Source organism: Rhopalosiphum maidis, chromosome 2 (genome assembly GCF_003676215.2).
Source record: "Rhopalosiphum maidis isolate BTI-1 chromosome 2, ASM367621v3, whole genome shotgun sequence".
Lineage (NCBI taxonomy): Eukaryota > Metazoa > Arthropoda > Insecta > Hemiptera > Aphididae > Rhopalosiphum > Rhopalosiphum maidis.
This window is the reverse complement of record NC_040878.1, coordinates 32,228,537-32,242,709: the sequence shown is the minus strand read 5'-3', so window position 1 is coordinate 32,242,709 and position 14,173 is coordinate 32,228,537. Positions and strand designations below refer to the sequence as shown.

Sequence of the window (14,173 nt, the reverse complement as noted above, 5' to 3'; positions counted from 1 at the left end):
TACATTATATATGTTTATATATATATATATATTATACAAATGTACTATTTCAACATAACACCAAGAGAAAACGGCAGAATTTCAAATATAATCATAATAAAATCAAAAAATAATATAATAAATATAATAACAACAGATATTTCTATGACTGTGTATACATCATTAAAAATTACAAATGTAACATAACAATCGTGCAGTATAGACAAAACAATAAGTAATCATATAGTAATTCAAGTAATTGTATTGGTGTTAATCCCACATTGACCCCTACCAATTACCTAAAAATAAAAACAAAATATAAAATAATTAAAAAATCAAATTTGATTTTTAACAACATAATATGTTTTTAATAGGTATTAATAAGAATAACTACTATAGAATTATTCTATATTATTATATTATTTTATTTTATTTTATAACCTAACATTTATAAATAAAACTTGTCTAATATAAATGCTTTTTTTTATTAATGCTGTTTATTATATTAAATTATTACTTTATTTCATTAGAAATTAATTAAAGTAAACAAAAAAACAATTATAAAAAAAGTACTTATAAGTTATTAACATTCATTGGACACAATTTGTCAATAATCAGAACTTCAGTAGTTGCAACTACTGTATACAGTACAATACAAAAAAAATTACTTACAAATTTATAGTTAAAATGGATATTTATTTAATTGGAAATATTATAGTGAATATAAAAAAAAATTATAAAAATTATGTTTATATCCTCAAAGCAAAAATTGAAAAAATAATCTGTACATTATAGACTAGTTAATATTTATTGGAATTATTGAATTTTTCTTATATAATGTACAATATAATAAGATCTTGTGGCCACAGTAAAATATTTTCATGGTGATTACATTGTTATATATAAATCATAAGTAAGTCAAATTTATTGAATTATACATGTATTCTAGGCAACAAAATTTTAAATTGAATATTATGCAGTAAAAATAATACATAGAGAATATAATTTTAAACATGGGAAATGTAATGTTTCATAATAAAATTGAAACAATTTCCTTGATTAGACTTATTGGAATTTGGATTATCACCACAAACATATAAAAAATTATGAAATAAAAAACATTTTTAACTGGAATAATTAATAAATAATTCATTAACAGTAATATCTTTAGAGCAATCATACATTCTTATTCCAAATAATTGTAGGAAAATAATTCATGCATTAAAAAAATATTATTGCATTACACTATAACAAAATAATATTATTTATTTAAAAAAATATATTATCATTTTTAAATGAATATAAGAAATAATTTGAATAAGTAGAAGAATGAATAATAATCAAACATTATTTTTTATACCTTAAAGTAATTACACTCAATAGTTTATAACATAAAAATCAATAACTTTCTTCAATTGTTTTAAAGTAAACCACACTAAGTAGTACAATAGTATGTACTGAAAATAATATGTTTACCATTTTTGTGTGTGCTAACTGAGCAAATTGCGAATTTCCTTATGCATGTGACACAGAAATTCTACATAAGATGAACTATTGTCAATGCCATGATCTTCAACTAAGAAATGTCTCATAACAGTTTCGATTTTATCTTTCTGGCGTATAATTGAAAGCTATATACAAAATATAACATTAAACACATACAAAATAAATTTGATTAATATCTATCTATAGAAGTATACATACTCGCATAGTGTGACTTCGTTCTTTTTGAATTTTAGACAACACTTGACGAACAGCTTTGTTGAGTGGATTATCCAACACGGGAATAGCAGAATGTTCAGTATCAACATACGTTATGTTCTGAACACCAAACACGTCTGACAAGAATGTTTGACTTAGACCCATACCAAGCCACAAAAACATATAAACTCCATTTTCTAAACCCAAAAATATTGTATTTATTAATTCAAAAATTAAAAATAAAAATGCTTTGCTTACCCAAAATATAAGCTCCATTTTCTGCAAACTTCTCAAAAGAGCACCTCAATTGATCTGGTATTGAAACATCATCCAATAGTTTTTCATCAGCAAGTGTATGAATAGGAATCAGGCGTGGATAGAAATAACCCAATGTTGTAGGTATATCCGCAGTGATAACAAGATGCATGTTAAACCAACGATCATCAACTGTCATATCAGGACCTACATAAAAAAGTCGTTAATTTCTTTATTTCTATTGTAGGTAAATAAAATAAATAGCATACCACCAGACATTGCATCACATTTAATCAAACAATTAACATATAGAGGCATAAGTTTCATGCATTCAGGCAATATAAGTTGACCAGCTGAAGATGGTGATGCACAATGCTTTCTATAAGTAGCTAATATTTGAGCAGTCTTATTAGTAATTGCGTCCTTTACTTGTCGTCCAGAACTTTCCAATATTTTGTACATAACTAAATAAAATTAAAATACAATTTAAAGAATTTAATTTGTACCATAAAAACAAATACAACATACCTTGTTTTCCAAAGAAATTCATTATTGTATCTAAGTCACAGCTACGATATAATTCACCCATTTGTCCACTAGAACGTAATGATAGATTTAATATACGCACACGTCTTTGACCACTACAAGATGTGTATAACATGGCTGTTTGTACCAATACTCCATCTTGTTCATCAAGCTTATCATCGTGTTTCACTTCAATTGCAATAGCCTGGAAATACATGATAATAAATAATGTAATAATAATGATATTTATCACAATAATGTGATAAAACCAACATAATAAATTAATAATATAAGAAGAAAAGTTCAATGATTTGGACAGACTAAGAATACAGACAAATAGTGTTGAGTATTAATATTTGTCATAATATTATAAATTTAAAAATATTAAATACTTAAAATGTGTCTTGTAAGTTTTTTACTGTTTTTATATGACAATTCAGATTTATAGTTTTATATTCTGAAGTAGGATATATCTACTTTTTTTTATGTGTGTAATATAAAAATATAATACTGTAACAAACTACCAAATGACTAAAAATTCTAGGAACTATTAGGAAATAAGTTGATGCACAATATCTATGAATCCTTGTACTTATTATTGCAAACTATAATGTATTAAATGTATAAAAATCTGAATTATAAATTTGACTATCACAAACCAGATTTGACTTATTAAATATATATCATAATGATAAGACATTATAATAGTAATGATTCACACAATTACACCTACAAAAATAACACCTCAAAATACGCCACTTATAAGGAAGCGCACAGCACAGCATATTCAGAGGTACCAGATCCGTTGAATCCATAGAACCTCACACCTCACGCTTTCACATACACTTGTTAAACTTGAGTTAAATTAAATAAATGGACTATTTTCAATTACAATTGACTTAAACAATCATTTTGAATCGACAACTTGGAGAAACGTAAAGTAAAAACTCAACAATAATTTAAAATAAATCAATACTTTTTTTCCAAATTAGACCAGAAAATTAGTTTGTATAGATTAGATCATCTTAAGACTTAAAAATATTTTGATGTTAATTACCTTATCACAATCAATAGCAGCTAATTCAACATCGGTAGAATTTGACATAAAAAAATGCCCATAAAAATCAGTAGGACGAGTACCAGTAGATGTTCGTACTCGCATTACAGCATCAAAAACAGTTGGTCGGCTAATATCATGTTTTAAATCAGATAAGAACCGTTGACCATCTACTTCAGCCTAAATTTTAAAAATATTAATTGTATTACAATAAAGTGAAAACATGAATATAATTAAAAATATAAAATCAAAAGAACTTACTTGGAAATATGTGTATTTAAAAATTTCACCTCCACTAATTTTAGAAATTTGACCAATTGTAGGTAAATCAATATAAGAGTTATTAGTGATAAATAAATCAACACTGCATCCAACTTGAACACACTCTTCTCCCAATTCTTTATACACATTAGTTTGTGGATCTATATAAAGATATATTTATGTATACTTTATCAATGAAAATTAAAAAGTTATTCAAGGTTTATCTTACTCAGAATAGTTTTTTCTTTATCAGTGGCAAGTAGTTTTCGATCTTCGCGATTCTTAAGTTTACCTGGAGCTTCTGCTATTGGCAAAGATGAATGGAATACAAATAATTTACCACAACAATCTGCATTCTAAAGAAACAATGTTTTTATAAAATTAATTTAAGATTGCTAAGAACTACCCTATTAGAAAAAAAAAAACAACAATGTTATTAAATTTATTTCTATACATATTTTATTAAAGATAGATATTATAATATTGCGAATCAAAATGTACCTTCAATGCCTCCATTCCTGCTTTTATTGCTGGTAAAAGAATAGTTTCAGTAGTCCTTGTTTCATTAAACTGAGTGGGAATTTGTTCCATAAGTACATCAATAACTTGAGATGATTGTTCTGGATCACATAAGAACCCATCCAACAATGGCATAAATACTTCAGAAGTGTCACCGACAATCATCATTTGAGGAACAGCTAATGTCTCCTGAAATAAATTTAATTATTATAATTACTAATGAAGTTGTGGTTAATGTATTATTCGATGCTACCTATTAGAATTTCTTATGAATACAATATCTTCAAAAATTTAAATTTATTCATTATTTTAGACGTTACATAATATTAATACACAATCATCAATACAAAGGGACACAATTGTATATAGTTATTAAAAAAACATAGGTATACAGTCATGAAATGTATTACAATTTGTGTTTTTAATACATAAGCATTAAAATGAAAATATGTATTCAATAGTAACATTATTATTTTTTTAATATAATTTAACTAGCAAGGAATTTATGGTTCATAGCAATGAGTATGAGGTTCTTTGTGGAACTCTTCAAAGATTAAAATTAACAATATTGGTAAAAGTATTGATAAATGAGTAGAACCAAACTTGTGTTGTTAGCTTTAGTATTAGAATGAATTATCAAAATGAAAGTAATGAACATTATGAGATGTTTTTTTATGTTGACTTTTTAACTTGTATTAACTATTTTAAAGCATGATATGAGCATTTTCAAACTGTAAAATTTTAAACTCAAAAGTGATTGATTTTTAACTTGACTAACATGAAACTTTTTCAATTTTTACTTAAGCAGAAATTTTGAAAAAAAAAGAATGTAAAATATATAAGAAAGCATTTACTATATTTAACAAAAAATTAATGTTTAGTTAACTAGGCTTGATTTAAAATGATTTCAGATTCAATAATAATTGTCCAATTTCACAATTTTAAAATAATAATACACTACCATCATGACCTTAAATAAAGTGAATAATATATTTCTATACTTCACTTATTTTATACATAATTCTATAAATAATATTTAAAAACTACTTTTAAATTGCATTTCCACAAATGAAAAAGAAAATAATAATAATAATATAATAAGATACAATAATGATTAAATATTTTGTAATTGAATCTAATGAATATTTGCTTAATTTTTTAGTTTCATCTAATCAAAAATAATTAATTCTTTTATGTAATAAAATTATTCTATCTAAATTTTATTTAAATATGTTGAGTTCAAGTTTTTTTTACCTTAATATTGTAAAAATGAACAGTTGTATCATAAGTTATAAAACCAACACGTATTTTACTTTTTTCATTTCCCAACTCAGTTGGTAATTGAGTTAATAGCTCTTTCATGAAAGCACATATGAGCCGAACAAGTCCAGATTTAATATTATTATAAGAAACATCTATTACAAATATATATGCAGGAGGTTTTGGTTGAATTTCTTTCTGAAAAATACAAATAAAAACATTATATTAAATTTAACAAATACAGATTACAAATCAATAAAAAAAAATATATTTATTGTTTTAAAAAAACAAATATTATATCTGAAACAGATATCATAATATACTTTATTAAATTAATGAAACGAATAAATTTAGAACATAGGTGATAATATTAGAAACAAAAAGTATGGTTAAGTAAATTAATTTTAGACACAATATCAATGAAGCAATTAATTAGAAAAATGATTCAAATAAAAACAACATTTCTAATACGCAGTACTAAAATTTTGAAACTTAAATCAGATAATACAAAATGATTTATAAACACCACAAAAAATATAACTCGGAGTTAACAGCCATCATGCAGCCATACTCAAATAGAAAAATTAATAAATAGGTACTATGTTTAATGGATTTCTTTCAGTATATAATCAATCAGTAAGTAACCCTGCTTTTAATCAGAATCTGCACTCTTGTGAGTGATAACAACAAGATAACTAACAGAACTTCTGAGCCTTTTGAAGTGCTCATTATTTATTTCTTAACACATTCAACTCTGCTGACCTATTTACATGCCATTTAAAATTTTCAATTTAATATTAGTGATACATTTACGAGTCATATTTGTTCTGTGTCAACCGGCGAAGTGACCATAATTTAATCTAGGTAAACTTATTTGGGGTAAGACCCTGATACTAATTTTCATAAACATTATAATTTAGATAAATTGAATATACCTTATTAAAAAAAATTAGAATTTTAGAAATTAGTTAATTTTATGTTTGAGAGGATTTAAACTCCTATCTTCCTACCATTGACAATAAAACAGATACGATTGTGCATCGTTTACCATAAAATGGATTTATATTTAATGTAATGTTTATTGTTTCATTATGAATTTTAAAGTGGTCATTGTGGATAAACATACAATAAATAAATAATGATTGGTTAGTCTTGTAAGCAACCACTGACATAGAAACAAATCAGTAGAAATTAAACACATGGTAGGTCATTAATATGTAGCGGACGTTGAAAGTGTTAAAAATAAATCCTTTAGATCCAAAAATTCCAAAAAATGAAAAATAAATTTTAATAAAAGAATATGTATAAATATGTCATTAATTCAATAAAATAATGAAACATAATAAATTACTTTAAAGTTTAAATATTTAATTTTCACTAAAATGTAAATGCTAATGATTATACATACCCTACAATATTCTTTTGGAACAATAAATTCATATGAGCCAAAACATAATTCAGGCCTTTCAGAACGGTCAAGCCGTTGACCAGTATGATCCAAATGTTGAAAATATTCAACTGGTACTAAAAAACATTATATTTTATTAAAAATAAACTGTTATTCATGATAAATGAAAAATTACCTTCTGTTGTAGCTTTACATAAAAGGCAAGTAAAGTGTTTTCCACCATCAATGAACTGCATAAATGGACTCATGTAAGCTTTACACCTCTTACATCTAACTGGTCCAATTTCACCAGTATTTATAATAGGCAAAGGATACTCATCGGGTTTTATTTTTGCTAATGGACTGATAACTAATCCAAATGGTACAGAAGTCTAAAAACATTTTAAAATTAATTATTAAACACATTTCAATTATTTAAAATTAAAATTAAATTGAACACACCTGTTTCATAATGTCTGTTGTAGTAGGTACACAATACATAGTTGATCTTATTAATCTAGGTGATGCATTACCAGAATCTTGCACAGTGAAATCTGTAGTAACTAAAGGGGGTACTAGACCTCTTTGATTAGTTAAAAATAAACCACTTTTACTTTGTTGGTCATCTTGTATAACTTGTACCTGAATATAATTAAATATTATATTTTTTAATTGTCTAACAAATCCGATTTAGTTTAATACTAACTGGACTTGGCATTTGATCAGGATCTAATCTCCTACTTGGAGCTGGCTGACCCATATAAGCTGGTGTACCTTGATTAAAACCAAGTTGTTGAGGAGGATACCCAGGTTGTTGAGGTGGATAACCAGATTGTTGAGGTGGATAATTAGGTTGCTGAGGATGAAAACCATTATGTTGCTGTGAATATCCAGGTTGTTGAGCTGGTTGAGATGTTAAGCCTGGCTGTTGAGGTGGGTAACCTGCTTGTCGTGGTGGCAAATTACCTGTCTGAGAAGGAAAACCCATTTGTTGAGATGGTAAACTTCCTGGCTGAAGAGAAAAGCCTTGTTGCTGTTGAGGTGAAAAACCTGATTGTTGTGATACTAAATTGGGTTGTTGTTGAAATCCTGGCTTCTGTAGTGTTGAATTAGGTTGTGGTGGAAATCCTGGCTGCTGTAGTGTTAAATTAGGTTGTGGTGGAAAACCTGGCTGTTGTGGTGAAAAACCTGGCTGCTGTGATGTTGAATTAGGTTGTGGTGGGAAACCTGGTTGCTGCAAAGTTGAATTGGGTTGAGGTGGAAAGCCTGGCTGCTGCGATATTGAATTAGGTTGTGGTGGAAAACCTGGCTGCTGCAAAGTTGAATTGGGTTGAGGTGGAAAGCCTGGCTGCTGCGATATTGAATTAGGTTGTGGTGGAAAACCTGGCTGCTGCAAAGTTGAATTTGGTCGTTGAGGAAAACCTGGCTGCTGCGGTATGGAATTAGGTTGTGGTAGAATTTTAGGCTGCTGCGGTGTTGAATCGGGTTGAAGGGGAAAGCCTGATTGCTGTGGTGTCAAATTAGGTTGTGGTGGAAAACCTGGTTGCCGTGGTGTTGAATTAGGTTGTGGGGGGAAACCTGGCTGCTGCAAAGTTGAATTTGGTTGAGGTGGAAAGCCTGGCTGCTGCAATATTGAATTAGGTTGTTTTGGAAAACCTGGCTGCTGCAAAGTTGAATTGGGTTGAGGTGGAAAACCTGGTTGCTGTGATATTAAATTGGGTTGAGGTGGAAAGCCTGGTTGTTGCGATGTTGAATTAGGTTGTGGCGGAAAACCTGGCTGCTGCAGTGTTGAATTGGGTTGAGGTGGAAAGCCTGGTTGTTGCGATGTTGAATTAGGTTGTGGCGGAAAACCTGGCTGCTGCAAAGTTGAATTGGGTTGAGGTGGAAAACCTGGTTGCTGTGGTGGGAAACCTGGTTGATGTAAAGTTGAATTGGGTTGAGGTGGAAAGCCTGGTTTCTGCGATATTGAATTAGGTTGTGGTGGAAAACCTGGCTGCTGCAAAGCTGAATTAGGTTGAGGTGGAAAGCCTGGTTGTTGCGATGTTGAATTAGGTTGTGGCGGAAAACCTGGCTGCTGCAAAGCTGAATTAGATTGAGGTGGAAAGCCTGGTTTCTGCGATATTGAATTGGGTTGTGGTGGAAAACCTGGTTGCTGCAGTGTAGAATTGGGTTGTGATGGAAAATTTGACTGTTGCGATATTGAATTAGGTTGTGGCGGAAAACCTGGCTGCTGCAGTGTTGAATTGGGTTGAGGTGGAAAGCCTGGTTGTTGCGATGTTGAATTAGGTTGTGGCGGAAAACCTGGCTGCTGCAGTGTTGAATTGGGTTGAGACGGAAAACCTGGATGCTGTGGTGATGAATTAGGTTGTCTTGTAAAATCTGACTGAGATATTAAATTGGACGGTGGCAGAAAATCTGACTGTTGAAGTGACGCTTTTGATTGTTGTGGCGGATAATTTGATTGATACTCTAATTTTTGTGTAGATAAATCTGATTGGGATGGAACATTTTCAACCAATTGTGGTTGTTGAACATTGCTTGGATCCGATCTCTGAAAACGAGATTGAGGAGAAACAACAGAAAAAGCTGATTGAATTGGTTGAGATGAACTTAATCCAGAACCAATTTGATTTGAAACCAAATTTGAGGTATTTGTACTAAATTCATTAGATTCCCCATACATTGCCTCACTTAAATTATTTGGAGTGCCATTATTAAAATCTTTTGACTCTTGATTAATAATTCCATCATGAATATTTGATTGAATACTATTTCCGGGAAAAGCAGATTGTGGTATCGAATTATTAGTTTTGTCTTGAAAATTATCTGAAGAATTTTGATTGGAACTTCCTCCGAAAGGTACTGATGAAGAAAATTGCTTAGGAGGCCCAGTCAATTCAATATTAAAATCAGCAGGTGAATATGATTGCGAAGTATTTACTTGTGGTCCATTTGAAAAGTTACTAATATTACTCGACTGAAAAATTAAAATAAAATAAACTTTTAGATATGCATATCTTATAATAAAAAAAATTAAAAATTACCAAAGTATTATTTTGAACAGGTGGTAGTGAAGGTCTATTATTAAATCCCAGTTGTGAAAATTGATCATTCAACTGTCCTTCAGTCTGGTTATAAGATGGTACATCTATAATTAAAATGAATAATACAAAAATCACAAATTGTATATTATAGTTAATGAAGTCAACAACTATTTATTTGTCTTACTTTATTAAAATAATAATTGCATATATTATTTGTAATTTTAATTTTTAATAATCAAAAATGCTCAAAACACATTCTAAGACATAATATTGTAAATAAAATAAAGTTCCAAATTAAAAAAAAAAAATTCATTTAAAAAATATTGCAATGATAGTGATAACACCATCTATAACTAGCTGGATTTATTTTAATAAAATTAAAAGTATAATATTTAATCAATGTTGAATGTATCAATTCTATTAAATATTTTCTTTTTAAATTTATAATACATATGTTTATGAATATTGTTTTAAGCTCCTAAGCCTAAGATAAGTTGAATATTTATAATATAATATTCTCTGCTCAATAAAATATTCAGCAGATATTTAATGTAGTAAATAATTATCAAACAAAAGTATATCAAAACAAACATTCAAACAATAATATTATATCAATGCATGAAGTTTAAAGGTCAATAATTTATTATAAAAGCATAAAGCATTTTATATTTAATTATTATATTCCCCATCACTCTTGTTACGAGTATAAAGCCAAAACATAACAATGAAATCATTCTAAAAACTTGTTACTTACTGCTCGATGGTGTATTATGTTGACCGTTTTGTTGTGATGTTGGAGGAGCGCCATAATGTTGTGTTGGACGCTCTTGTGCAAACTGAGAATTATTCATTTCTCGTCCAACTAAAATAATAGTATATATACTGTAAAAACAATCAAATTATAAGATGATCTATGCAAGAACTTATTGATAAGTAAGTAAATAGTACACACTCTCACCAGTTAAAAAATATCCAACAATATTGGCAAATGCCAACAATAAACGGTTGACTTTTTTTCACTCAGGCATTTACAATTAACTTAAACAGTAGTTAGAACTCAAAATCTTAACATCACACATCAACTAGTCAGGCTGAGCCGAAAATGCTATTCGTGCCACGTAAGTGTGTATCACGCATGCGCCACCAAAGCCACGTTCCGAACTATTTTGTAGCCAATTAAATCGATCGAAAACCGCGGGTTTACTATAAATTCAAAATTCTGTTAATATCAACAATTGAAACCAAATATTTTTATGCTTAGATACTTAGGACAGGACCACAAACGTAGGTACTCAGACCGCTTTTCTCGGGTCATTTGTCCGAGACCTATTTTTATGAGGAACATACTTACAAAAATATTTAAAATATTGATGGGCCTAGCTTAGATAACGGGACCTAATCACTTTTTAAAACTTATTCATTTATTAACATTAAATCCTAGTATCTATTATAACTAAATACCGGATTCCCGTGCAATTGCATCTTTTAATGGCGTGTTTCGTAATCCTATACAAACAAGCTACAAAACCAAATCAAGAAATTTAGATTAATTTAAAGAATGTTTTATTTTGAAAAAAATTGCAAATTTCAGGTTTGTTTTTATAAAAATGTACTAATTAGTACCTACTTTTGTATAAATATTTTTGTTCCATAATCTATTATAACATCAATCTACTTTATCATTGTTATATGAAATATAGGACTTTAATATCTAATAATAATATAATTATGTTTTTAATCGATATTATATGACGTAATTAAGATAATGACGAGACTACTACAATTGTCGATTACATATACGATATACACATACGATGTATAGTATCTACTACTACTATAGTCTATCCACAGACCGCAGCAGCCGTAATTAACTCGTGTTTCACAATTAAAACACAATATATATTAGCCATTTATAGGTGAAAGAAGACATAATTTTACAGAAAAAACTTGAAAATATATACCAACATATAAAAATGATAATACATTTTAGTCAAATATTGTAAATCAGTTTATTATTATTTTATAAGTATATAATTTATTATTATTTTATTCAAATTGAATTAAACTTTTTTTTATATTTTAAAATAATACTTAATATTTAATGTCAACTAAAAAATAATAAAATTTGTTTTTGCACGATTTTGCACATTTTATCATTTTCATTGCACGTTTTTTAGAAGTTTGCTACACAAAAATCCGATTATTAATTATAACATATAAAAATTAATTATTAGTTTTTGAGTAAGTATAATCAGAAATTTCTCTTTAAAAATCAGACCTAATGCTAAAGAAAATAAAGGGGTACGGGAAATTTAGTTTACCCAACAAGGATCTTAGTAAAATTTCTTTTTTTCATAATTATGTTCTTGTTTAATTAAAACCGAGTAACAAAAAATCATTTCAATATCTTAACTAGAATCTAGATAAAATTGCACATTCAATTACTTACACAAAACAATATTTTGAATAAAAACTTTATTTGTTGCTATTTATATCGTTATTATTTCTTAAAGTTTTACCTTTTTCTTTGAGATAAGAAAATATATCTTATTTTTTATTACTTTATATCATATTTTTAACAAAAACATTTTTTTTTAATTTCAAATAAAAAAAAATGACTACCTATTGACTATTTGTATCTATGTATTTAAAGTTTAGATAAGTAAAATCTAGATCTATAAAGAAGATAGATAGATTTATAGATCTTGAAGTGAAATAATACAGGAGACAAAAATTCTAAGGGGGTACCTAAGGTAACTTAGAGTAATAAAACTGGCTACCATAGAAGTCAGAGCCACACTACCACCTGTAACCCTCGTACCAATTCACTAAACTCATCAATGATCTATGTTTAAAATACTTATCAATAAAATCTATTTTTAGAAATTTGGACATATTTTTATTCTGATTCATAAAATGGACAAATGTGTATTCCTCTCTACAGTCTATTATTATAGTTTTTATTTTTTTGTAATCAAACATTATCTTGGTAATTCATAAATGTTTTTTAAGAGACGAAAAATTATATTGTACTTAATGTAAATAATAAAAATAATGATAATTTTTTTCTATACTGAATGTAATTTTTTTGTACCTAATCTAACGCAGAGAAACATGTGTAGTAGACGGAAAGTGTGCGGTAAACCGCATATGATATAATAATGTACCGCACTTACCGCATACGATAGATTACCCTTAGTTTCATACCTATACCGAAACAAATATAACTCTAAAAGTTTTTAGTGTATATTTTAGGGGTTTCGTATTTTTTTGCTATTTGTATACGTACTTTATACGTAGTTCATTGAAATTTGAGTAAAAAAAAAAAATATTTCAATTCGATACTCGGTAAATAAAGGGTTAAAATATGAAAACGTATACACACGGTATATACGTAATATGTAAGTACCTACGTCCTACATGCGTATACATCCCTTATCAACGCCGCTGGCCAATATAATGTGATATAATCAATTGTTTATTGACAAATATATTCGGGTAATATGATGAATAATATCCTTATTATCGTATCTTAATTCTTAATTGTTTTTTTTCATTTTTGAAGAACATTGTGGGATACTGTGAAGGACAAGAAATTTTTTTTTATTTCGAATTAGAAATGTATATATAGAATCTTTTAAAAATTGTAATACATTTTTTAAAATTATATATTTTATAGCACTTATTTTACCTTTTTTTAAGGCATATTATAGCGCATATTTTATAGTTTTTTAGTGCTATTGCTATAAGTTTCGAGCCCGGCTTATAACTCTTAAGCATTAATTTATACTATAATATTTTACACATAAACTATGTTTATCATATTATTAATTATTGAGTATTGTCAGTATTGACATTAATTCTTTTTTTTATAAATGTTAGTGGTTAAATTAGTAGGTATACTTCATCTTTCTACAAATATACACACTAAAACACAGGAATGTAGGTATGAATTATTAATTTATCCATGAATAGTAGTATAAATATATCTTTATATGTCAAAAATATTGCCTATTTAATTTAAACTGTAGGTGTCTATGTTCTAACTAAAATCCCATCTAAATAAAAAGCAATATTTCATTATAAGTAGTTCCTAAGTGACTAGGTCACCTTATTTTCTTCATTCTTTGTCATGAGAACAGCATTTTAAAATTTAAGAAAAATTAATTTTACAAATAAAATACC

General features: G+C 27.7%; 1 protein-coding gene across 2 annotated transcripts; it reads right to left on the bottom strand.

Annotated features, from left to right (window-relative positions):
• Positions 1 to 67: 67 nt before the first annotated feature.
• LOC113554896 (protein transport protein Sec24D) lies at positions 68 to 11,088 on the bottom strand. Of its 2 annotated transcripts, none has more exons than XM_026958985.1 (18): positions 10,947 to 11,088; positions 10,743 to 10,870; positions 9,989 to 10,092; positions 7,651 to 9,921; positions 7,407 to 7,586; positions 7,141 to 7,336; positions 6,966 to 7,081; positions 5,552 to 5,755; positions 4,280 to 4,486; positions 4,008 to 4,134; positions 3,779 to 3,939; positions 3,518 to 3,697; positions 2,464 to 2,665; positions 2,205 to 2,399; positions 1,939 to 2,142; positions 1,684 to 1,877; positions 1,456 to 1,610; positions 68 to 278 (listed from the first exon to the last, which is right to left on the bottom strand). In XM_026958985.1, exons 2-17 carry the CDS (start codon positions 10,837 to 10,839, stop codon positions 1,470 to 1,472), a joined length of 4,779 nt encoding a protein of 1,592 aa, XP_026814786.1. In that variant the 5' UTR covers positions 10,840 to 10,870; positions 10,947 to 11,088; the 3' UTR covers positions 68 to 278; positions 1,456 to 1,469. The 2 variants fall into 2 exon arrangements, with proteins under 2 accessions (XP_026814786.1, XP_026814787.1); XM_026958986.1 differs by having other exon boundaries at positions 10,743 to 10,850.
• Between the last annotated feature and the right edge of the window lie 3,085 nt (positions 11,089 to 14,173).

Excerpts from the sequence above, each read along its gene's own strand:
- LOC113554896 (XM_026958985.1), bottom strand. The coding sequence starts at position 10,839 with ATGAATAATTCTCAGTTTGCACAAGAGCGTCCAACACAACATTATGGC. Across the intron at positions 4,487-5,551 it reads TTCATTTTTACAATATTAAG|GAGACATTAGCTGTTCCTCA; the intron begins GTAAAAAAAACT and ends AATTTATTTCAG. Across the intron at positions 3,698-3,778 it reads TTAAATACACATATTTCCAA|GCTGAAGTAGATGGTCAACG; the intron begins GTAAGTTCTTTT and ends TTTAAAATTTAG.